This window comes from Typha angustifolia, chromosome 6, assembly GCF_048772165.1.
Source record: "Typha angustifolia cultivar Huaian chromosome 6, ASM4877216v1, whole genome shotgun sequence".
NCBI lineage: Eukaryota > Viridiplantae > Streptophyta > Magnoliopsida > Poales > Typhaceae > Typha > Typha angustifolia.
Genome location: NC_133244.1, coordinates 6,590,384 through 6,615,154, shown reverse-complemented (window position 1 = coordinate 6,615,154; position 24,771 = coordinate 6,590,384). Strand labels below are relative to the sequence as shown.

The window sequence follows — 24,771 nt, the reverse complement described above, 5'->3', positions numbered from 1 at the left end:
CAAAACCCAAAAGAAGCTGCATCATTGGCCGGAGCCGCTGTTTCCTGTTTATCGGTAGGAGGGCAGCCTCGGCATGGAGTTAGTTACGGTTTTGACGCACAAGAGAAGCAAACTCTCTCACCTACCCTTCTCGAGCTAAATTTTTTCCGGGTCATAAAAATGTCTATAATTTTATAAAAAATATTACAAGAAAACTTTGGGAATTTAGTAATAAGTATTCATTTTAGATTCGGTGCGAGTTAAACTCGTTGACGGTGCAGCTCGATCTAAGCAATTATATGTATTATTTCTTCTAATATGATCAGAGACGTCAGCTGTGCGTGATCGATGCATATCTGCATAAATTAGCCGGCAAGGAATACTTATGTAAACGGCACAGAAACATAAAAACTAAAATTGATAAAAAGAATATTTAATATGCATAAATTGTAGATTTGATCCGTAATTAGCTCCTATTGTCTACCTCGAGTATGAGTTTAAGTGTCTTTTATATCAAGATAACTCGCCCTCTGTCCAATCCATCCCATTTTATGGGAATAATCTAAAATACTCTCGATGGTTTTAAAAGAAATTAATATTCTATAATTTTAGAAATTTTTTATTAATTATCTATGTTAAATATCCTCTCTTTTATTCTAATTGGGATAAGAAAAATATAGATAACAAATTTAGGTAATATTTGACTATAAACTATGAATTAGAGACATCCAGTTCATATTTTCAAGTTTATATCCTTCAACTATGAACTCCTGTGTAGATCCCAACATATCTTTACACTGTCCAACAAAATTAGCTAGATGCATGTTTCAAATTTATTACATATCCAATGTAGCTCTAGATGGAACTAATTATTGTGATATCATGGCATTAATAATGGCAGATAATTGTATGATTTTATTAGCATTCTCATTATTCATGGAACAATTATTTGTTTCGTATAGCATCATATTCAACCTTTGATTAAATTTGAATCCAATTATAAGATGCCTTACATTGGAGCATATATAATTTATGGTTAAATAACTTCTAATCTATTTCACCTCATGAACTTTATTCTGTATCGCCATGCAAGTTTGAACTTTTAATCGAGTTATAACTATAAATAAATATGATAACATTACTTAAATAGGTAACGAAATATATTTTTATATCTAATCAAGTTTATTTTTAAAAAAATTTAAGACCGAGAAATAAAACTAACTAATCGAGTTCGGAATTAACCTAAAACCAGACGATGAAAGAGAAGAGAAACAAAGATAATTAAGTATAAATGTACTTAAGTATAAGCATCTTTATGCTAAATATATAATTAAACAATAGCTTATCTCAATACTATTACAGTAATACTTACTTTTTTATTTTAATTATTCTTATACTTAAATACATTTATACTTATTTTTATATTTTTTAATAACTATTTACCATTAAAAATACACTTTAATTATTCTCTTTTATCTAAGGTTTTTATATTAATTAGTAAAAAAAATTAGAATAACTATATATATTTTTTTGGATCATTCATGAGCCCGAAGGCTAGATATGAGTTGGACAAAGGGCTAACACTCCCTAGATACATATGCACTTTAGGCCCCACCGAGCTTTTAGCTGTCTAGTATAAGCTTCAAGTCATGTACGTCGTCGAAGAATTGCTTCGAATCAAACGCCGCCAAGATCTGCTTCAAGCCGTTGCGTTGCCAGGCCGTTCTTTCAAGCTAACCGCACTGTCGAGTCATCAATCGAATTAAGCTAAGCCATCAAACTACCAATCACCAAATAATTTCTCTACAATATTATTTAAGATTGGAGTTAAACTCATGACCTTCTTGGTTGGTAGAATAACAATATCTATACACACACCCAAAGTGAGCTTTTTTATGATGACCTTATTGGATCCAATCCTTTCTCGGGAAGGGCGGGAAGAACGAAAATGGAGCGACGCCGCTAATCTTCCCGCCTTTGCTAACTTTTTCTATTCTTTTGCAATTTCAACCCTTTCCTTGTAGAAAATAACAGATACGCCCCCATCTCCATGATCGCATTCTTTTCTTCTCCTCTTCCGAATCAGCGGCATATATACTCCACTCTTCCCTCCAAATTAGGGTTTCGCTTTCTTGCTGCGAGGGCTGGAGAAACGATATGGAAACTTTAATTCCGGAGATCTCTCGTCTCCTTAACGATACTTTAAGCCCAGATAAGGCCATCCGCACCGCCGCCGCCGATGGCCTCGATCGCCTTTCCGGCCTCCTCCACTTTCCCCTCTCTCTCCTCGCCGTAGCCGCAGGTGGCTTCTTTTTCTTCGAATTTTTAAAATGGTTCGCTTTTTTTTTTTTTAAAAAAAAATTTAAAAGTTGGGTTTGCTACTGCTACTTGAGTTTTAATAAGAAAAGCTGTGATCTTGATTGATCAGTTCACTCACTTAATTAGCCCTTGGTGGATGTTGCTTAATTATGTCCTTTCCTTAGTTGGGTCAGCAAAGATGCACATATTTTTTTCTCTCTAAATTTCTTGCTCAAATGTGTTATCTTTATGTGGTTGTAGGAGGTGACAGCCAAGGGCTAAGAATTGCCGCGGCAACTTATCTGAAGAACTTCATCAGACGTCATATTGAGGAAAAACCTTTGTCTCCTGAGATTTACAAGGAGTTCCGGGACCGGCTTGTGCAGTCGCTACTTCAAGTGGAGCATGCAGTTCTTAAAGTTCTAGTCGAAGCTGTATGTATCTGCCAATTGGTTCATCTGCATGTTTGATTGAGTTTAGAGTTTCTACCTCCAAGTGCGATCTCTTGTCTATTCTAAAGGTCTTAAGGTGCTAGGAAAAGGATCTGAGATTTGTCATTTGTAGATTTATCGAAAAGATGGAGTCTCTAAGCTTAATTCAATTATGTTCATTTTTGAAGAATCAGATATCCTAAGCAATGCTCTTCCGTATTCATGAAACATCCAATGAGTAGTATAGAAGTATTCATGCTTGATAGAGTGCAACCAAGAAGGTCTACTTCTCTGCATACCCACTGTCATTATAACTTCTATAGGATGCCCAATCCAATTTTATATTGGCCTGGATCTTTGGAGTAGTCTTATATTTGAGTCGTGTTCTAGTTTACCCCATATTGTTTGAAAAAAGTCTGGATGTTATCTTTCACTAGCAAGCTTGTTAAATTATTAACTTTGATTTCTGCTGGTGGTTTGCAGTTGCGACTGATCATCGTCAAGGATTTTGTGAAGGAGAACTCATGGCCTGAACTTGTACCACAGTTAAAATTAGTCATTCAACATAGCAATTTTATTAGTCAGAGTGATTCTCAATGGAATACCATTAATGCACTTATAGTACTTCAAACAATCATCAGGCCTTTCCAGGTACTTGCTATGTACTTCAAATGGCAAAAATACGGTGAACTTGTTGATTTGTTATAACTTGTTTTTATCACAATGAATTAATTTTCTTTCTGTATCTGATCTTGATTGAAGCGCGAGATACTCTGATTTTGCATATGGGTTAATGCAACTTCATTCTAGATTAAAGAAAACAGAATGCTGGTTGTGGGAATGTTCAAATGCAGGTTTTGAGCTATAATATTTCTATCTTGTGGGTGTTTATATACAAATTTTTGTTTCTTGTATATATTGATAGTAGACTCTCTTCCCCACTCTTCCGGCATCCTCCTATGATTAATTCTTTTAAATGTTTTAGCAGCTTAGTCGTCAGAAATAGTTTTATTCTCTTATAATGATATTAATTGAATGTGAGCAAATAATATGGCTTGTTTGTTGAGGTTCTTCGATTACTGTGTTTGATGATTCTGTTATTTTACAGTACTTTCTGAATCCAAAAGTTCCAAAGGAACCTGTACCAACACAATTGGAGCTAATATCAGTAGACATTCTTGTACCTCTGCAAGCCACATTCCATCGCTTTGTCAATGAGGTACTGCGTTGTTTAATCTCTCTATATTTATTTCTCATTGTCTTGATTTATTGTCGATAAAATTGTATCTTCTTCAATAGGTTCTTTCGTTTCAAGACAGGATGCTAGTGGATTATGAGCAAATCCTTCTTATCATATGCAAGTGCATGTACTTTGCCGTGAGTTATTCATTCTGTCTTTTCTTAAATTCTTTTTTGTTCCTTTATTATGTCTCGATGGAGGTTTGAGAACTGAGTACTTGCCAGGGCTATCATTTGTAGCATGCTCTTTGGGGAATAATATTGGTCATTGACTTATAAAAGCATGCTAGATATTTAGTGTTTCTGCATTTGGTTTTTCCTCCCTTTCCCTAGAATCAACTATAATTTCTTAGCCCCTGTAGTGCAGTAGCTAACTCTGTTTATGTTCTGTGCTTGTCTTTTTTTATTCAACCTTTCTCTATTTCTGCTTTTCTTCGTGAAAGTTTACTATGGGTGTAATTGTGTAGGTGAGATCGTACATGCCATCTGCATTGCGCCAGATTTTCCCATTGTTTTGTCATGATTTGTTTCGGGTACTGTATTCATTGAACTTAGATGGTACTTGCCCCGAAAATGGGTATCAGATGAGGCTAAAGACTGCAAAGAGAGGTTTAATCATGTTTTGTACCTTGGTCACTCGCCACAGAAAGCAAGCTGACAAGTAATGTATTGCTTTTCCACTTTGCTTTATTAAACATCGTTAATTTACCTTATATTCTCTGATTCTCTCTCAGGCTGATGCCGAGCATCATTGATTGTGCTCTCAAGATAGCAAAACAAAGTTCCAATATGAGTGTAAGTTTTGTACAATGTCATATACTTGCAATGAGCTCCCTGATATATAACTGCACTGGTAAATAATTTTCCTCTTTCCTTTTCTGTAAGCACACATCGTATGATGACCTGTCTACTGTCTGTTTTAATCTGCAGAAGTTGATATATGAAACCATATGATATTTATAATGAATTGATGGAAATATTTCTCTGAAACTTTTTAATGGTAACATAAGAAGGTGACTTCGGGGGCACATGTAGTGCACATGACTAGAGGGAGGGTGAGGAGTATATTGGTGCATGGAAAAGATATGTTTGGGGGAGGGGATTCACATTTATGTCTTTTCAAATTCCACTGAGCTATTATATGCTATCAATGGTCAGAATTACAGGCGTCTATATAAGAGGTACTAATAAAGGAAGAGCATTACAGCTGGGATGTCTTACAAAATTTCTATTTGCCATACGTTTAAATATACTTAGAAACTTGGCATTTATAACCACTTCACAAATTTAAGGGAGAGAAAAGATGACAGGATTTCATGGTCAATGTAGCTAGGGGTGCCTGTTCTATATTTAATATCGTGTTGTCGCTGTGTCCTTGTTCACATATATGGTCATAAAGTTCAAATACGCATTACAAGCTTATGCAAATATACATAAACTCAAACAAGGGTATACACTGTGTTCCTTTTATGTTAAACTTGCTTTAGTGCTTTTAATCATCTGCTATTTGCTTCTTTGAGATCTGACTTTTAAGGCTTTCATGCTCTACAGAAGCTTGATTCTCTGTCAGAGCGGATTATTTCTTTGGCATTTGATGTGATTTCACATGTCCTGGAAACTGGCCCTGTAAGTTCAGCTTTAATTCTTGACTTTGATTGGCATTTTACATCAGTGGTATTTTCTGTTTAATGGTTTCCATAGTAGTGCAGTCTTGAGCTGGTGATTCCTGCTAAGTGCTAACATTCTTTAGAAGATAATAAGAATGAAGCTGCAAGCCTGCAACATTATTTTGCTTCTTCTTTGTCACAGTCCTCACTCCAGTTGAATTCCCACAAGACTTTGGCTATGACGTATCATGCTTATTCATTATAAATGCAAATTATTGCTATATTTAGGAAGATAATAAAACAATGATTATATCTACTATAAAAAAATTGATTTTAATAGACCTTTCCTTTACCTAGTTAAGAATAAAAAACATTTTACTATCTACTCTCTGTGTGCTACTCCAAATTTAGAAACTTCTTAACTTTCTTAAATATTTCTTTTCCCTGTGCTGAAGTATATGATCTTTGTTGCAGGGATGGAGACTTGTTTCATCCCATTTTTCTTCTCTTTTGGACTCAGCTATTTTCCCGGCATTAGTATTGAATGAGAAGGTGTGTTCATTTTCAATTTTACAGTGATTACCCACTGTCATTCTGTATTCTCTTAGCATTAAGAACTGTAGTCACCATTGCATCCATGGAGGTTTGGCTAGAGTAGAATATAATGTTTCAGGCTTGTGGTTCTTCTGAATATGTATTATGTAGTCTATTATAGCCATCATTAAGTTTTTTTTGTTAAAGACTTGTCACTGCATATTGATTGGCCCTGCACTTTACAATGTTTAGCTACAGAAAAGACACAAACTTCCATATACACTTAAAGATGCAACATGATTACCTGAACAATTGTTGAGTTTTCTAGCATAGTCCCCTTAGAAAGGATTCGTAGCTATTAACTAGAAATTCACATCTCTTCACATTGGTGTTTGAAATTTTGAGAGGTCTAGAATACTATCTGCACCTTAAACTATAACCTCTTAAGTTTGATGTTCTTATATATGGTAAATTCAACAATAACCAATCCTTTAGTCCCATCTAATTCACGCTGACTCTTGTACATGATTAATTACCCGCAAATAGTTTCAACTCTGTACCGATTAACAAAATAATACCTTTTGAGTTTTGTCATAAAATGGGCATAATAATCTTGCTAGCTGATTTATTCAATTACTTTTCCAATATCAAATGGCAGGTAACATCACCTAAAGAATATTGCTCTTCTGCATGGACTTTCTTTAGATAGACAAATGAAATTTGGGTATATGATCCTAATAAACACCTTCAAGCATGTAATAATTTTCTTTGCTCTTGACAATTGATCAATACTTCACATTATGGAATATTCCTTTTCAATGCTGCAGAATTGCTGGAGAAAATGAGTACTAATAATCTCACAGAAGAGACTGATCCAAGATTTATTCTCTTTTTCTTGGAATGTCTGTTTATACATTGCAATATTGCATTTCAGTCTTTAAATAATGTGAAACATATTTTACTTCTTGTTATCCAAACAACTAGCTGATTTTAGTTCGTATATTAAGTTCTACTTGTGCAATGCTTTGTGAATGAGAATATCCTTTTCAAGATAGTCAGGACCTCCCTTTTGATGTGTTCACTTGTCCTGATCCTGAATTTTCCGTTTATGAAGGATATAGCAGAATGGGAAGAAGATACTGATGAGTACATAAGGAAGAATCTCCCCTCTGATATTGTATAGTTACTTATCTTTCTTCATATCCTTCTATATGTTCCTCACCAATATGCTTTCTTATGAGGTTCATTCTTTTCCACTGCAGGATGAAGTTTCAGGATGGGCTGCAGATTTATTTACAGCAAGGAGAAGTGCTATCAATTTGCTTGGTGTAATTGCAATGTCGAAGGTCATAATTTTACTTAATTAACCTATACTGCAGAGTTACTACTCTAGATACTAGATTGTGCAAACCTAACCACAAATTTTATCAGTATTTCTGGCCCTACCAAAATTGAGTGACTGTTTCATCCATTCTATGGATAGTGTTCATTCTCACATTTTCTGAATATTTTTGGGTTTTGTCAAGGGTGTGTTTTAGTTGATAAGAAGTGGAGGAAGAAAGTGGCTCTGGGAAGTGAAAGTTTCTGGAGAAGTGGGTAATTAGCAATTAGTGGTCACATATATACAATTTTTGGAAGTGCTATTCTCACCTTTAAAAGAGGATTAAAAGACAAAGCTGAATGATCCAAAATCAGGAAAGTTAGGTGGTTTTGAGGAAGTAGAGAAAACTCACTTCTCAATCCACTTCCTACATCCAAACAGAAAAAAGTGCCTCACTTCTAGAAAGTCATCACTTCTCATTTATACTTCCAATCAACCAAGTCACTTCTCATTCATACTTCCCGTCAACCAAACACAACATATGTTTTAGTATGCCTGTTGTCAAAACCTGCAAGAGATATAAAGACCTAGCATTTCTCTTCATTATATGAGAAACTGAGTTGGAATATTTTTGATATGATAGCTAGTTAGGATATCCTTACAGCTAATAGTCCAGACCTGTTTTATACTATTTTTGTGGTTAAGATGCTGATTAGTCTTTGTGAAATTTGGTATATACATGTCATTTTGTGAACCCACCGGAAAACAATGTTCAGTTTGGATCTGATCGTTTATAGATATATATTACTTGTTTTGTTGTACTTAATCTAATTTTGTGATTTCAGGGTCCTCCTGTTGTATCTGCAGCTTCTAAACGTAAGAAAAATGATAAAAGTAAAGAAAAACAACTGCAGAGCTCCATTGGGGAATTGTTGGTTGTACCATTCTTGTCCAAGTTCCCTATGCCGTCTGATGGGGAAGAGGTGTCATCTAAAACAGTGCATGAGTAAGTTGGTTTGGTGATCAGAAAATATAGATATAGATTGGCATGATCTCTCTTTCTTCTTTTTATTGCATCCAGTACCTTTCTCTACTCAAACATCATGTAAATCTGTTATTGTTTGTTATCCTTCCTGCTCAGTCATATTAGTTTTTGTCGTACTATTCTGGCAGTTATTATGCTGTTTTAATGGCATATGGAGGTCTCCAAGATGTAAGATGATGCAATTCTTGTACCTAGTCTACATTATTTGAAGTATGTTCTTTTAAGCTAGGAGTGGTAATGAAACTTTATTATTTCTCCCCCATCTTTGCAGTTCTTGAGAGAGAGAGCTTCAGATTATACATCTACTCTAGTTTTGAGTCGGGTTCTTCCATTATATTCATTAGGTCGACCTATTCCCTATCTGATTGCCACAGCAAACTGGATACTTGGAGAGCTAGTGTCCTGCCTACCGCAGGTACTTTTTATTCATTGTAGTATTATGATTATACTGATGGAGTTGTCATAGTATTAGAGCTGGGGTATGTTGAATAATTTCATTGTCAGTTTGTCACACGTACTGACACTTATCGTTCATGTAATTTTTGACTGCATCATTTTTCTTAATTAAGTTTAATTCTTTTGTAGGCCATGAGTGAAGATATTTATCACTCATTAATGAATGCATTGACCATGCCAGACAATGAGGATGCCAATTGCTATCCTGTTCGTGCTTCAGCTGCTGGGGCGATTGCTGAACTCCTGGAGGTAAAATGAAAATGAATTTGGCTACTTGGTGAAAATATGTTGTTCAACAGAAAAGAAATATTTTCTGTTTCTTTTTTCAGAATGGTTTCGCTCCACCTGATTGGCTCCTGCTCTTGCAAGTCCTTCTTAATAGGATAGGGAAGGGAGATGCGAATGAGTCTGCTCTTCTATTTCAACTTTTTGGCACTATAGTTGAGTCAGGACAAGGGAAAGTTGCAGTTCATATTCCTGTAATCATGTCCAGTATTGCTGGTGCTGTTTTAAAGCAACTACCTCCCACCCCGGAGCCATGGCCTCAGGTATTGAAGTGCTTTGATCGAGTTTGCTTTTTCATGCTCCCAACCTTATCCCAGGGACAAACTCTTTGGCACGTTTATATGTGAATTATACACCATTCATTTCATTTTTATTGTTTTGTTGCTTTTCCTAATGTTGACTGTGGACTATTTGCTAGGCCCATTAATGTTCATAGAAAGAGGCAGGTCCACATGCACATGTTAACATTTGCTTTTGCAGCCCACTTTGCTATTATGTAGCTACGATTTGCAGTTCCCATAACTAGCATAATTTATCTGAGAGAAGTTTGTTCGAAGAACAGCAAGAACGTTTAAGAGCAAGTGAGAGGCATATTCTATTCAGTATAACATATAACAAACATCATAAACAAGTGTTTAGGTATCTCTTATCAACTGATCACCTGCATTGCAGTGTTGGTCTCCATTGACATTGGGTTGCATGGTTTGAGAGCATGGCATTGCATGCATGCATGTGCCACTACCATGCAATGCATATGTTGCCAGCTAATGACATGATATGAAAAGTCATTTACTGTAGTAATTCTTGTCAGTATCTGTATTATGTAGTCTTTGATGCACAATGGTGTCAGATATTATTGTGTTACCAACTTGTGCTAAAAATTGCAGATCAAGACCTTGTTGATCAGTTGGTACTGATTAGATTAGAAACTCTATCATAGGCTGTCAGTTGCAACAAGAGCCAACCTGCAAATTTGTGATATCAATTAAGTGTATTACAGATTTACCGTGCTTTTAGGTTCATGTCAGAACCTGCATATTTATCAGTTTGTAACACGTGTATCTTTGTCAATCTCAAAATATGGGTAAGAGATTGTTAGCAACAAAACTGAGAACCACTAATTAAGGTAGCCTTGTATAGTTATATTATCTATTTCTACTACTCACTGTTTTTGAAAACTATAATTTGTGTCTTTTTCTTTGGTTCTGATCAGTTTTTAACACAAATAAACTAAACAATTTAGGTTGTTGAGCAAGGTTTTGCTGCATTAGCAGCAATGGTTCATGCATGGGAGGATTCTATGCCAGATGAAACCAAACATCAAGAAAGCAGTAAATGGCAATCTGGCCAGGCTGAAATTGCTAGGGTTCTATCAAGGTTATTACAGCAGGCATGGCTGATTCCCATGGAAGCAACAGTATGTATATTTGATTTTTGCTTTCTATTGAATTTCAACTTCTTCCATACATTGAATAATTGAAGAAGCCTGCTTTAGTTTTGTCATTTGAAGTTCATATGTTCATGTAATTTGAGATTTATGAAGACAGAATTTGTGATCTTTTTTTCCTTTATTTACCTGAAATGTCTGAGTATTCCTCCCTTTCCTGACTTGGATTAGGGGTTGGCAGCTTCTACATTACCATCTCCATCATGTGTAAATGATGCTTCTGTGTTACTTGGAGCTCTCATGCGGTTTGCTACTACAATGGATGAAATTGCAGATTTAAAAATCACAGAGTTAGTATCTGTTTGGTCTGGCCTTGTTGCAGATTGGCATGCTTGGGAAGAGTTGGAGGACCAGGCAATTTTCAATTCCATTCAAGAAGTCATCAATTTTCATAGAAGATTTGACTTTAATGGTTTCTTTTTGAGGAGGAAGAATACTTGCATTTCAACTGGTTCAACTGGTTCTATAATTGAAAACATTTCTTCTTTTATTACTGAAGCCATTGCTGCATACCCATCTGCAACTTGGAGAGCATGTTTATGTGTTCATGTTTTATTGCATATCCCACGGTTCTCAAATGAAACTAAAGATGTGAAACAGATGATAGCACTTCAGTTTGCTCATACAGCCTTTTCTCGTTTTAAGGATGTATCAAAGAAACCTATTGGACTGTGGAAGCCTCTTTTACTTGTTATCTCATCATGCTATATTTCTTATCCTGAAGATGTGGAGAAAGTTCTAGAGAATGATGAGCCCAATGGTTTCACAATTTGGGCATCTAGTTTGGCACAGATCTCAAGTAGCTCATTTGAATTTGGTCTATCATCTGAGTCTGAGATCAAATTGGCTGGTAAACTTCCTTAAATATACATCTTCTGGCAACGAATCTTTTTTTTTTTCCTTTTCTTTCTAATATCAGTTGTGTTCTTTCTTTTGGGAGTTATGATCTGTCTTACACTCCTATGCTGTGGTGTTTGCAGTAATTACGCTAGAAAAAGTTGTTGAGAGGCTGTTGGGCCTTCAAGATAACTGTAGTAAGTATATGCGAGATTGCTTTGTGTCATTGATGGAAGCTTGCATACATCTGAAAGAAGTTCAAGAGGATGGAGAGGAGGATGATACACAAGACATAGATGATGAAGCTTCAGAAGATGCTACTGATGATGACGATTATGATGATGAGGTAAGAAATTGCTTGATCTTGTCATGGATGTGTAACAGACTCACAGATATAGCTGTCATCCAGCATAATGGCAGACCACATTATAGGGTTTACGTGTTTTCTTTCATATACACCATCTACGATGAATAAGCTAGAGAGAATTTAGTGTATATCTCTGAACTATTTTCTAAGCAGGATTCGGAAGATGATGTTCGTGAAGAGACCGAAGAAGAATTCTTGGAGAGATACGCAACAGCAGCTGATGGGTTGAGTGAGATAGTTGAGGAAGGAGATGTAGAAGATGAAGTAGAAGATCTTGAATTGGGTAAGTCCATCAGTATTGTTTTGTTGAACTCTGTTAGGAAATGAAACTTCTCAGCACTCTATTATGCTCAATAGATTCTTAAAGATTTTATACTCGATCCTTTTCTTCTAAGCATTTCTGGTGTCATTTCAACTTCTCTTTCATCCTTGGAATTGGGCTAGAAATATTTTGTTACTATTTCTTTGAGAAAAGTTCTAACATTTCTCTAGTCATTGGTTGTCTCTGGATTGTAAAATATTTATTTTGAGGTAGAGAGAGATTACTCTTTTCATCTTTGATGATCTTTTGTGGATCCTGAGGCACATTCAATTGCTATTAAAGTGTTAGATCTTTTTCCAAATATTTAACATAATTTTGAAATCTAGCCCTATATGTGTGTGTGTGTATTTCTTTTTCTTTTTTTTTTTTTTCATAAGGCAAGTGAGTATACACTAATCAAAGGAATTGCTTGTATCAACGGCAACTGTTTTAGTGCCTCCTCCATTGAAGCATTCAGAAGGTTGGTACCTTAAGAAAACACTTTGGAGCTTTGCTATCACACACACGCACATAGATATGTCAGGTTTATTAGGAGAAACTGCATTTGATTAACCGTTACTGTGCGACACCTATTGGTGAGAGTGGTTCTGTTAATGATTTATAAGCATCTTAAATAAATTGGTACTAATCTTGTATGCAGGTTCCTTCGATGAGGTTGACATACAAAAGATTGTGCTCTCACTAATTGAGTCTCACCACCATGTCCTCACACACGGTCAAGCATTATCACCCACTCTGATTCAAGGAATCCTGAACAAGTTTCCTGAATATGAGAATTTTTTTCCTATTTATTCTTGAGAACTGTTGCTGGAAAATTTGGTAAAGGCCAGATTTTGGCAACTCCAGATGAAATCTATTCTTTTTGTCTTTTTCATTCTTGATTTCTTTTTCTTGTCTCTTATTGAGGCTGTAAACTATAAATCCCGTTCGCTGTGTGAGATTAGTTTGCGGTAATTAATTAATTATTCTGTCAAATTCGTTTCTCCGCCCTGCTTGAAATTTTCAGAACTTTATTTTGTGCTTATCTTTTGGTTTTCTTTGCCTCTTTTGAATGAATATAAATTTGGTTGTGGCTTCTAAATTGATAGCTTGACAAGTGAGACTGATAGTAGGAAGGTCAAGTATTTCCTGCCGATCAGCCAAAAGAATCTGCATATATCCTATTAAAATATTGGGTTGCAAGTTCATTGTTTCTCTCTCTCTCTCTCTATATATATACATATATAGTTTGACTTCCTATTCATCTTCTGATATATTCAGCACTTGGGATTGTGAAGATCTGCCAATTTTAAGCTCTTGCATGCCAATGATAGATAGCCGTAAGTTGGCAGGCTGTTCAGGGTAATTAACAAAGTAGAGCAACTCATGGTATTTATTAAGTCATTATTGGTATTTGTAGATTGTTTGTGACTGTTGGTAAAATGCAACGTATTATGTTACAAAGTCGATACAGAGGCCATCATCCATAATCTTCTTTTACATTGTAGAACTTTGTCATCTTGAGATGGACAAATGAAGGGTAGAAAAAGGTATGGTAGTTAGGTGTGAATTTGCAACCGGTTCAGAATTGTTTGTTTTGTGCCAGATCTGTTAAAAACTTCCAACGGTATAGACCTCGCAAAGAGTAATTTATCATTTCAGATAGTAGTTTACATGGGGCAAATCAAATACATTCTAGACATATATTGTCCAATCAAAGCCAAAAATAAAGCTCCTCCCAATATCTAGTTGAACACAGTTAAGCTAACATCTAACGGGAAACAGGCATGGCTCAGATAGTAGAACAAAGTAAAGCATTTAACTAAACGTTCAAAGAGGCAACACTCGGTACTCCAACTTTAACATGTAAATCCATCAGCTTCATTCAGCTCTTGCGTTGTGTTAGTCATCGTGCCATTGTTTTCTTCAGGAAAAGTGTTGGCTGCAAAAAGGGAAATTGACAAAAATACTCAGCATCTGAAAAATCCAAAGCCAACAAGACAACATTTGCGTTTCGGTGTCACCTTGACTAGGCCTTGGCATGCTGTCGGCCGGATGACAGAACAAACTCTATACAGAAATCTTTGCTACTAAAAAGTCACTAATCCAGTAAGAAATTCACATAACACCTTTCAGTCAGTTATTGCTCCAAATTTGCATGTCCTGATTTCCATTCTCCAACATGAGAATCACCAACAGGACCGCTGCTCCGCTTAACAAAGTGACCACTGCGACGTGAGTGATTATGACCCTGTTCCCTGTCCCTTGGTCCAGATGGTCCAGAAGCTGCATTACCCTCCTGCACTTCTTCGACATTAGATTTCTGCTGGAACAAATCAATAGGCTTACTATGGGATCCAACCGGCTGATATTCAAGTCGGATGTTATTCTTTCTCTTTTCTCCATTAGTGCTAAGGTTTTGCTTGACATCTTGCCTAGAATCCTTTCCTCTGTAAATCACTTCTTGCCCTCTAGGGAACCGACCATTTTTCAGCTGTCCTCGCCAGTGTGCTGCTTGACTGATCTGCTCAGTCTGAGCTTCTACTTCTGATGTAACTTTATCTGATACATCTTTGTTAACTACATGGATATGCTCATTTGTAGAATCCATCACAGACTTCTCTACTATATCCCCTTCATGGCATCGTTCATTCATGATATCACCAATACAGTAATTCTGAACTTCAACACTGTTTTTGTCAAGCACAGTACTCCCATAACCTTGAGACGGAAGGTCCTTGTCAAACACATCACCCTGAGAAACAACCCCTTGACCATTGTTGCTCCCACTTCCCTTCTGATGGCTTTGGGCATAGCTGTGAGGTTTTGGTTTCCAGTGAGACCTTGTATGTTCAGAGCCAGAATTCTTGTTCGGCACTTTTGAAGCATTTCTTAGTTCAGCTTGATTGGAATCAGAGACTGAAGATTGGATATAACTACAATCACCTGTTCCACTTTCAATATTTTTATCATGTTGAGCATAATTATTTCTTGCAAATCTATGAATCTTAATCTGCTCCTGCCTTTGTCTACCTGAAGTTCCCTGGTCCCTGATGGCAGCATGAGTTGTTACTGGTTCAGTCAGCACTGAATCAGCATCAGTTATGTCCCAGGCATCAGATTTAAGATGCTTTTCTGGTGGGTTGTCGAGTTTTGGTTGGTGCTGATCAGAGAGCTTTTGAACATGTTCAGCATTACCGCAAGAGATTGGATGTTCACTAAAACTAGCAGAAGATTCGGCTGAACACCTTTGCCGCCAAGAAGCATGCATCCTACCACGCCTGGTAGGCTTGTTAGCCTCCATAATCTTAGTGTCAGAAGTATATTCTGGTATTCCAACTGTTGATCCATCAACTTTTCCCTTGTCAGGAATCTTGATATCAACATTCGGTTTTCCCGATGTATGAAAGGATGGAGCCTGGTTGCGGGAAGAAGGTTGTAGAGTGTTCTCCTGCTGTAATAGTTCTTTGGCGACAGGCTTAGGGATATACCTCTCCATTTCAGCCCTCTTTGATTTCATAACATTGGGCAAATCATTTTCATTCTTTCCAGATGATTGACTGCCAGTTGCATCCACAATGTTCTGGTTGCCTTCCTCAGATTGCTCATTCCTGTTTGATTGCTTGGCAGGTGCCCAGATGGTAGCCTCGCTCCCTTGAAACTTGTCTACAGGCCTGAGAACTTGCTGGTTTCTTGCTGAGCGTCTAGGAGGTTGGGATTTCCACTGGTTGCTCATCTTACCATGTGCTTCTTGAGTTACTTTAGACCACCCTTGGTCAGTGGTCCTAAGCACTACATCTGTCAGACTGTGACTTCCCGTGGTCTTACTGGAACTTCCAGCTGAAACCATACTAGTTTCAGCAGTCAGTGCTGAGGGATGGATTTTCATATCATCACTAGCACCTTTTTCGGATTTCTCTTCAGTTGCCAAAGATGGTAATGATGAACTCACTGGACTGTCATCTACCTTGTTCTTGTTCCTAGAGTTCCTACCAGTTCTCTTTTTGTGTTGAACAGAGCTATCTTCATAGCGGCACACCCCATCATTAGTGGATGTCTGTGCATCAACCTCAACAAAATTCTGTGTGTTGTCCATATTCCCAGTAACATTTGGCTTCTCACCTGGTAGCTTTCCCTGTGGGATGTTCTGTCTTCTCCTATAACTCATCTGCTTATGCCTCGAAACATTGCTGTTAAGTGAATGTGCGATGCTTCTGTGGGTGATAGATGCTGCAGTATCAGATTGTTGTTCATGTGCTGCAGATGGGTGATGAGGAATCATGTATTCTTGAGATGTAACTTCTGAGCCTATGGATATAGAAGGTAACTCGGCTGCAGCTACATCTCTAGCTTCAGTATCATTTGCATGAGCAGATGCATCAAAGTTCTCGGCTAAATCTCCATCAATAGATTCATTGGTTAACATATCAGCTTTAACATCTGTACTTGCTTGTGATCCTTGTTTATTCTGTGTATCACTTGCTGGCAGGGCATCATTCATCTTCTTCACAGTTTGTGCCGACCGCCTGTTCAATTCTTCCAACTTTGCAAGAGCTTTTGCCTTTTGTTCCCTCGTCCGCTCCTCCTCCTCCTTCTGCAGCTGTTCTGCACGCTGTGCAGCTATCTCTTTCAATTTAGATCGCTAAGAGAAAGCCAACCAAGTAACATTAGAACCGGTCAGGAAATAATAAAATCCATCAACTCAATATTAACATAATTATTACCAGTGATGTAAGACCCATAGCCAGTTACCATAGTTAGCTATCATGGTACAACATAGTAATGTATTCTACATGAGCATACATATTATCTCATTGTGGATAGCATATGCTTATAAAGCCAACTTTTCAAGATTTGCCATAGGTCAACTCCTTATAAATGCAACATATAATCTACACTCTGAGTTTGACTTTCATCTGTATATTCTATCAAAGATAATATGACAAAAAGTAGAAACAACAAACAAATTATCCATTAGCATTTACGGAGGAGGCATATAGTAAAAGGAGCAGAAAGTCAAGTTCACTAATCAATTGCTTCTTTCACGTGTAACAAGAAAATGTGAAGTATCATTTTTCCTTAGAACTTCTGGAGAACGGGCATCAATTTTCTGGATTCAAAGATCAATAATTAATTCCAAATTTCCAATACATTAGAGCCTCTTTAATATGATCTATCATTTGCCAATCCATTTTATATAGTCTTCACTCTTCACATAACAATATAGGATTACCCAACAAAATGGAACTGCAATGATTCATTTTCTTCTATTTAAAAAAATAAACATTAGCAAGGGCATACTTCTGCTCTAAAACAAGAATTCTATCAATTAATACTATGTTCATGTAAACCCTCAAAGGAGCCACAGATTAAAAAAAAATGAATGAAAAATTCATCCATAAAAATGGGCCTTTCCTCTTCTGGAACAAACCTAACTACTTCCTCATACTGAATAGTAACTTCTACAGATACAAAATATCTTATGACCAACAATGACAAAAAAGGGCCTGATAATACTCCATACCTGGGTTTTGTATTCAGCTGAATCCAAAGAAGATGGATGCGTATCACCACCAGTTGAACTATGTGAATCCTTTAAATTAGACTCGTCACAAGACTGGTTGTACAGATCAGACAATCCAGGGCTAGCTATTGCCAAAGAATCTCTTTCAGGATGTTTTTTTGTCAAGTCATCACCAGCCAGAATATTAGATCTTGATTTAGCAGGCTGATCAAATGTGCTTCTTCTGGTATTGGCTTTTTTATGCACATGTGAATGAGTCACTTCAGGTTTCAAAGAATTAGATTTACCAACTTCAGTAACTTCTGGCTCTGATGTTCCAAGGACAACTTTACTATCAGTAGGCACTTTTTGGGAGCTCTCTATGGCAGACAAATTCACCTCACAGGAAATTGGGGCTGCCTTAGCGGCAGTCTCAGCTTGAGAAACATTGGAGCATACCACTTTTGCAGGATGATCTGTCTTCGCATTGACAACCTTGAACTTGGCCTTGTCCTCTTTGGATGATAACTGCTCAACTTCACTCTGGATATGAGAACTCCGAGCTTTATTATTTAAGCCCTCTATTTTTTCTATGAGTGATGCATTCTTCCTAATAACAGGCTGCTGATCATGTATAACAGAAGTACTTTTAGGTTTAGTTGACAGGACACCATCATTTGCTTCACAAGGACTCTGTTGCAGTTCTATAGTTACATTGTTCGAAGAGCCTCTCCAATTACTAGCTGCACCGGGAAGATCTTTTAGATCAGGTTCTGGTTTCAAAGGTACTTTATCTTTTTTGCTATCCATATGCTTCTCAGCTTCCCTCGTTGTTTCTGCTGGCACACTTCCATCAGGATGTGACAGATGAGTTGTTACAGCTTGGTCTTTTCTTTCTTGTGCATGACTACTTTCCCAGCCATCATGCTGCTTAAGTAGGACCTTGTATTGTCCATGAGTTCTGTCAGATTCAATTTTCTCATAGGGCACTAGTCGATCATGTTTACCAGATCTTCTCTGAAACTGTCCTGGGTCATGCTTGTCATTATGATTTGTGTGTTGGTTAAGAACTATTGGTTGGTTGGTCACTCCCATGAAAGGAACCTCTCTTTCACCAGTACCACAAAAGTTTGCTCGTGGGGGCCCATAATAGCCATCAAAAGGGATTGGGGTATGGTAAACTCCAGGTGTAGCAGGGAGAACAGGATGACCAGCACCCATATAAGAATTTGGAGGCAGATGAGGATTATATGCCTCCCCAGGTTTAGGGTGGTATCCTCCTTGTCCAGCTCCTGGCCTTAGAGCAGCCTCAGAGTTAAGCTGGAACTGAGGATAGTAAACAAAAGGATCAACAGGAAAACCACCAGGGTTAGCTACTCCTGGTCTATATGGACCACCTGGTGCCCCAACTCTAGGCCAATTACCATCAGGAGGACGAGCCAAAGGCGCACGCCATGAATCAAAATGGTGAGGTGCCATGTTTAAGTTGTATGGCTGTGACTGCTTGAGTTCTCTATGCCAGTTTGCATTTGGTTGTGACCCATCTCCAACGTGTGAACTTTTATCTGTATTCAGGGTATCCATGTCCCCATGCTTGCGAGATGCATGTAGATTACAATCTCCTGCAAGAAGAAAACAGAAACCAACGTAATCATGAAAAACATTGACATTATATGATAGGACTGAAAGAAGGCAATCACAATGGTAAAACAAGCTATCTTTAATGATTAAGCTGTCTGGTATGTAAACTAACCATCAACAGGACCTTCTTTAGATGTTAAATCTCTACCAGAACCAGAAGTAGGACGTCCTTGCAAACTATGGCCTGCTAATTGGATGACATGTAAGAATTAAGTAGCATGTAACCAAGTATATATTTTCCCAGAGTTCACATAACTAATACTAATTTATACATAAAAATATTCATAACTCTGCTCATCACAGCCTGTTTCTTCAATTATATTAAATGCACCAAGAATACCTATGAATACCAGTGGTAGAGCTCAAAGAAAAATGATGGTACCAAGTAGTAACCAAAACTCCATTATTTTACAGTTAATGTATGCCAAGTGCCAACAGTCAAGCAAAAAGGAAACACGTGTGATTATTTAAATAGTTTACACAATGTTTTTATGTTGCAGGAGTAACACTTACAAATCACAGCAGAATATATTAAAGCCTGAAACAGATACAAATGAGCCCCACTCTTTTGCTGACTTTCTTAGTGAAAAGTCTAGCTCTCCACTAATGTACCTAAAGGGTGGCACCAATGTATTCATCTTCAGAATTTCTGAACATTGGAAGTTTCGATGACATTCATGCCTCGACACCATGAAAGATCCATGCTTCAAGAATCATGTAACCAATTGCATTAGCATCTGGCACAAGTCAAATTATCAATTGGAAGGCAATGAATCTCAATTTCACACCATCCCAGTCCAAATCTGATACTCTCTTAATCTTAGTCGGCAAAGATCACATCCAATGCACTATGGAATATGATTTCACATCTTAGATATATGCCAAAAATTGTGTAGTATAACCAATAAAGCCTGCATATTTTATCCCTTGTAAAAGGTCAATATAAAATGTCTCACTTCATCCTGATGGTGTTCCACCTTCGAACTACATTCATTCTTGTCACTTAATAACATTTTTTTACTCTAGTTTGTTGCTCATTTCTCTCTTTTTGATTGATAATGTGTACTTGGTTAAACTTTCTATCCATAATACCATTAAACTATCAAATTTTACTGTGCCCAAAACAAACAATGTAATGCAACTATAAAAAAGAAAAGCAAGATGCTTATCATGCTCCATCATTAATATAGAAGTTCTACTCATTCGCACTGCCACTCCCAGATCATAAGTACCTAATAACATAGAACTATGTAATAGTATATGGAGATCTCCTCTCAGATTCTGAAAGTTGAAGAGTTAGACAACTTAGATCACTCTCAAACTTGGAAATCAAATAGAATCTCAAATACAGTAGTGCTTCACCAAACAGAAACACTAATATAAGATTATATACTGCAGACAATAATATTTTGAAAAAGAAATCAGATGCAAAAAGTTAATCGTTCAGTTTAGGATTTTGTTAGTATTGGCATGACAAGATTTAAACATATGACCTCCTGGTACTAAGTTAATTTACTAATTATTCTAAAAGTTTATGCTATTTGAGAATGGTAATTTTTATATTTTATATTCTAACTTTCCCTTTCACTTCTAGAATTGAGACATTTTGAGAGGGCCAAAGTGGACTTGTATTAAATAAATGAAGGTTTTATATATTAAAATAATAAATGAGTATGGCAGGGTTCGTACTCAGACATCTATTCTAATACATTGTTGTCCAATTACTTTCCTCAAAGCAGTGAGAGAATAAAGCAAAAGAGAAAAAAGGACAAAGTTGTTGAATATTCAAAAAATATGCTGCCATCTTTAAGGAGAGCGGAACCTGCAGTGAAGAATGTTGACGAGAGTTTTACACCCAGCTTTGGTAAGAAGATTTGTGATGTTGTAATCCTAGGTCTTGATTAATTAAGGCAAAGCAAAAAGCCTAAGCTTCAGCATGCAGCAGGTTATTTGCTTTAGCAGCTGAGGCACCCAATAAGATTAGATGGCCATTGAATTGTCCTGTGCAGCTCTTTGATACGGGAAAGAATTGAAAAAAAAAAACACATGATAGAACAAAAACAAAAAAGTAAAGAAATACATTGCAAAGAAGAGCCTACCATCCAACCTTGCAACTTTCCGTAGATCCCTAAATTTGTAAAATAAAAATGTTTGCACCGCCATTCCTTAGCAAGTGCTTAGTGGAGCTATATGTTTGTTTACTTATCCCAATACTGAACTATGCTGATATAGGTAAGTACAGGTATAAAACACTAAGGAGATGTTCCAATTCCACAAAATATCTTAAGAATGCCAAGTTCCAAATGTTATATAGCATAAAATAAAAGAACGATCATCATTCCATCAACAAATATCTTGCTTCTTCAACTAATCAGGTTTTGTCCCACATGAGATGCAGCGCAGATTCAAGCAGATAACTCTACAATACCAACAAGGTCTAAATAAATATCCAAGTTGGTCCTTACAGAAAGAACACAAGGAAACAGGGGAAGAACGGAAGTTCCGTTAGAGCGGCAGGCTAACCAAACATGCAACAATATCCTTCCAAGCAATTTCTGAATTACAGCAAACAGCATATTATTACTACTTGGCAAAAATGTAAATACACAACAACAATGTGAGTGCGATGTCCTAAATTAGTAAAATTGGCTACATGAACATTTTCCAAACCTATCTCTTCAAGATACTGTTTAGACATGAAATTCCTAATCCTTATAGCTAAAATATATAATCTACTAGAACATTTGAGAACAAAATTATAGGTATAATACCTCGTTGAGCATGTAATTCAGAATTCTTTTCCGAGCCAAGAGTTGGAAAATCCCCCGAGGTCAGAGTGAAGCCACTAGATGGTGTAGAGCCCTATAAAATAGAGATCAAATTAGATACTCGCAAAGAGATCACAGACTGAGGGAGCAAATAAATGACCAATGAGATAAGTCTACAACAATGTAATACATATCTCACAAAAGCACATTCAAGATTCAAGTATATGAAAGTACCAATTTCTCAGGCATTCCTTTTCCCCATGGAGTTATATTTTCTCCTGAATTTTCTGCAAAACGAGACAGCTGGGAACTACCTGGTCTTGTTTCTGCACTTCGAGGACGAGTCGCAATAACTGATATGTGATTAGACATCAATAAACCTGATGCTGTCGATGGGCGCGAAGTTGGACCCCATGAACAAGAGTCCTGGGATTTGTCACTACCAGCTGTAGAAGGCCGGGTACCACTTCCACCAGAAGACGGGCGCCCATTATGGCTAGGTGAACCCACACCTCCATCTGCTTTAGGAGATAATACAGTCGATGAATTCCATGCATTTGATGCCGCAGAAGATGCTCTGGTACCCCAAGTGAGTGTCCCCCTAATATATGCACCAAAGGTCACATGACACCACAATACTACTGAACTTAAACAAGAATTTTCAAAATCACTAGAGGACTTAAAACCACAAGGATATTAAACCGTTGAGAATTTAATTATACAGAGAAGATAAGAGTGATGGGAAAATATGCTTACTTGGGAACAATTTCCACAGTGGGGTCCAAGCCATTGTTTTCCAACCTTCAAAACTCAAAAGTAAACATGAATTAATCAACAAAATGAAGTGGCTATAAATTGTCAACAACAAACATATAACCTATTATTTGAAGAAAAAAAATAGATATTACCTTTGACTGGGTAAATTAATGGGTTTTGGAACTTTGCCCAAAACTGTCATGCCAGATTTTCGCGAAGAAGCCCATCTGTGAGAATAGGAAATAGAATAAAACTACCATTCAACCCAACATTTTAAACAACATAGGGGCTATGAAAGTATTGACAAAGATAGTGATTCTACAATCTCAACAGATAAACTAGAGGTGCAGGTGTAACAAAGAAAAACTATAACAAGATAGATGGATGAAAAAGGTGCACCTATCACAATTTAGATGAATAGTAGACTCATGCAACCATTAAATGGCGGAAGCATCACAAAAAGCAAGGGGCAAAGTGCAGAGATCTTCACATCTATGCCCCTCAAAAAGAGGTAATCTGATCTACATATTAACCCCCTTAAGAGTGAATTACATATTACGGGAAATCTCATCCCTCATAATCTGATGTTTCTCCAGAAGCCCCATGTCTGTGAGAAAGCATAGATGTGCATGCCACACAGGAATTTCAACTGAATGCTGCATATTCACCCTGACGAGACTCCATAATTTGATATTAGATAACATCATCTATATAAGGGGCATAAATACAAGCCTTCGAGAAGAATATAGGATTGGCCAAGAAAATAAATTGATCAAAAACCAAGATATGCTAGGTCAAATTTTAAGGGAATTTGAATTCATTAAGCACTGATCAGATTCTCAGAATTGGTATCAGACTAAGAATAGCTTGAAAATAGGCTTAGTTTCTATTACCTTCGGTCTGCTGTCAGCGCACTTGATGCCATAACTTGAGCAGAGTGTCAACAAGATCACCAAAGTATATATTTAACCTTGAAAGGAGAAATTAACAATGAGGTTAGCTGAATATAGTTCTACAATATTATCCCTTCTCTTTTTTTGCTTTCATTGTCTCAATAAATGATACTTAGCTCAAAGGATATTGCATATTTCAACTTGATACATCATTGGAATCATGGTGTTCTTTCTTCTAATAGGCTTTTCTAATTGTCTTATTTATCATATATCAGAGCCCAAAGGATTAGGAAGTTGAACATTAAAGACAGGATTAAGAAACACCAAATTCTCATAAAAGAGATGGATGGCCTATGAAGTTCTTGAAGCAATAAATCTTGTACAAAGTATTGCATGCTTCACTCTTCCAGACAAACCCAAAAATTATCACATAATGCACTTGTCGGAAGAGAAATTGGATGATGAAAAGATATATCATAAAAAATTTCTAACAATATTTAGTAAATCTTAAGAGTGTTATGGCTAGCTCCGAAGCTGATCTCCATTGTGTTATAACATCAGATTCGAAATCCAGTTTGCAAGAAGACGGTGGTAAACAACGAGTCAATTCTACACCAAATCCACCGACTTAATCATCAATGAAAGAAACGATCGACCCTGACACCCGTAAATGAAATCATCCAAACCACCTGGATCAACACCACCTAGCGTACGAAATCAACAGAAAATACGCGGAGATACACGAATTCCAGATGCGACAGCAGGAGACAGTGGAAAACGAACAAAAAATGTTACGATCGCCGGAAACCCTAACTCCACGACCTGGGATCTCAAGCCCTAACCCTAGGACGGAGGGAGGAGAGAGAATGACTGGTATCCTTACGTGGAAGCGGGTGGCGAGGGGATCGGATCGGCCGGGCGGTAACGGGAATCGCCGGTAGGTGGGGCCCGCAAAAGGAGAAAGAGAGAGAAGAAATGGAGGGGGGGGGGGGGAAGAGAGAGAGAGGGAGCCGAAGCGAGAGAGGCGGAGGCGTAGATATAAAAGGAGAGTGTGAATACGTGC

At 37.1% G+C, this 24,771-nt stretch overlaps 2 protein-coding genes across 7 annotated transcripts; one reads left to right on the top strand and one right to left on the bottom strand.

Annotated features, from left to right (window-relative positions):
* The first annotated feature begins 2,010 nt into the window (after window positions 1-2,010).
* Window positions 2,011-13,158, top strand: LOC140761125 (uncharacterized). 4 transcript variants are annotated; one of them, XM_073098322.1, is made up of 21 exons: window positions 2,011-2,281; window positions 2,539-2,711; window positions 3,192-3,359; window positions 3,817-3,927; window positions 4,008-4,085; window positions 4,415-4,608; window positions 4,682-4,742; window positions 5,499-5,573; window positions 6,029-6,106; window positions 7,203-7,265; window positions 7,351-7,434; window positions 8,255-8,415; window positions 8,583-8,622; window positions 8,726-8,869; window positions 9,040-9,159; window positions 9,240-9,458; window positions 10,439-10,612; window positions 10,814-11,492; window positions 11,623-11,825; window positions 12,000-12,129; window positions 12,809-13,158. In XM_073098322.1, exons 1-21 carry the CDS (start codon window positions 2,137-2,139, stop codon window positions 12,964-12,966), a joined length of 3,258 nt encoding a protein of 1,085 aa, XP_072954423.1. In that variant the 5' UTR covers window positions 2,011-2,136; the 3' UTR covers window positions 12,967-13,158. The 4 variants fall into 4 exon arrangements, with proteins under 4 accessions (XP_072954423.1, XP_072954424.1, XP_072954425.1 ...); XM_073098324.1 differs by lacking the exons at window positions 2,011-2,281; window positions 2,539-2,711 and adding an exon at window positions 3,471-3,562 and having other exon boundaries at window positions 3,226-3,359; XM_073098323.1 differs by lacking the exons at window positions 2,011-2,281; window positions 2,539-2,711 and having other exon boundaries at window positions 3,225-3,562.
* A 619-nt stretch (window positions 13,159-13,777) lies between these two features.
* LOC140761269 (protein MODIFIER OF SNC1 1-like) lies at window positions 13,778-24,707 on the bottom strand. 3 transcript variants are annotated; one of them, XM_073098530.1, is made up of 10 exons: window positions 24,592-24,707; window positions 23,709-23,785; window positions 22,968-23,042; window positions 22,816-22,860; window positions 22,294-22,660; window positions 22,063-22,153; window positions 19,404-19,478; window positions 17,672-19,272; window positions 14,172-16,789; window positions 13,778-14,089 (listed from the first exon to the last, which is right to left on the bottom strand). In XM_073098530.1, exons 2-9 carry the CDS (start codon window positions 23,738-23,740, stop codon window positions 14,288-14,290), a joined length of 4,788 nt encoding a protein of 1,595 aa, XP_072954631.1. In that variant the 5' UTR covers window positions 23,741-23,785; window positions 24,592-24,707; the 3' UTR covers window positions 13,778-14,089; window positions 14,172-14,287. The 3 variants fall into 3 exon arrangements, with proteins under 3 accessions (XP_072954631.1, XP_072954632.1, XP_072954634.1); XM_073098531.1 differs by having other exon boundaries at window positions 19,404-19,475; XM_073098533.1 differs by lacking the exon at window positions 19,404-19,478.
* Window positions 24,708-24,771: the final 64 nt, after the last annotated feature.

Coding starts and splice junctions, on each gene's coding strand:
- LOC140761125 (XM_073098322.1), top strand. CDS start 2,137: ATGGAAACTTTAATTCCGGAGATCTCTCGTCTCCTTAACGATACTTTA. Junction 6,107..7,202: donor CATTAGTATTGAATGAGAAG/GTGTGTTCATTT, acceptor CCGTTTATGAAG/GATATAGCAGAATGGGAAGA. Junction 8,623..8,725: donor CATATGGAGGTCTCCAAGAT/GTAAGATGATGC, acceptor CCATCTTTGCAG/TTCTTGAGAGAGAGAGCTTC.
- LOC140761269 (XM_073098530.1), bottom strand. CDS start 23,740: ATGGCATCAAGTGCGCTGACAGCAGACCGAAG. Junction 22,154..22,293: donor AAGGAATGCCTGAGAAATTG/GTACTTTCATAT, acceptor TCTATTTTATAG/GGCTCTACACCATCTAGTGG. Junction 19,479..22,062: donor TGAATTACATGCTCAACGAG/GTATTATACCTA, acceptor TCATCCAATTAG/CAGGCCATAGTTTGCAAGGA.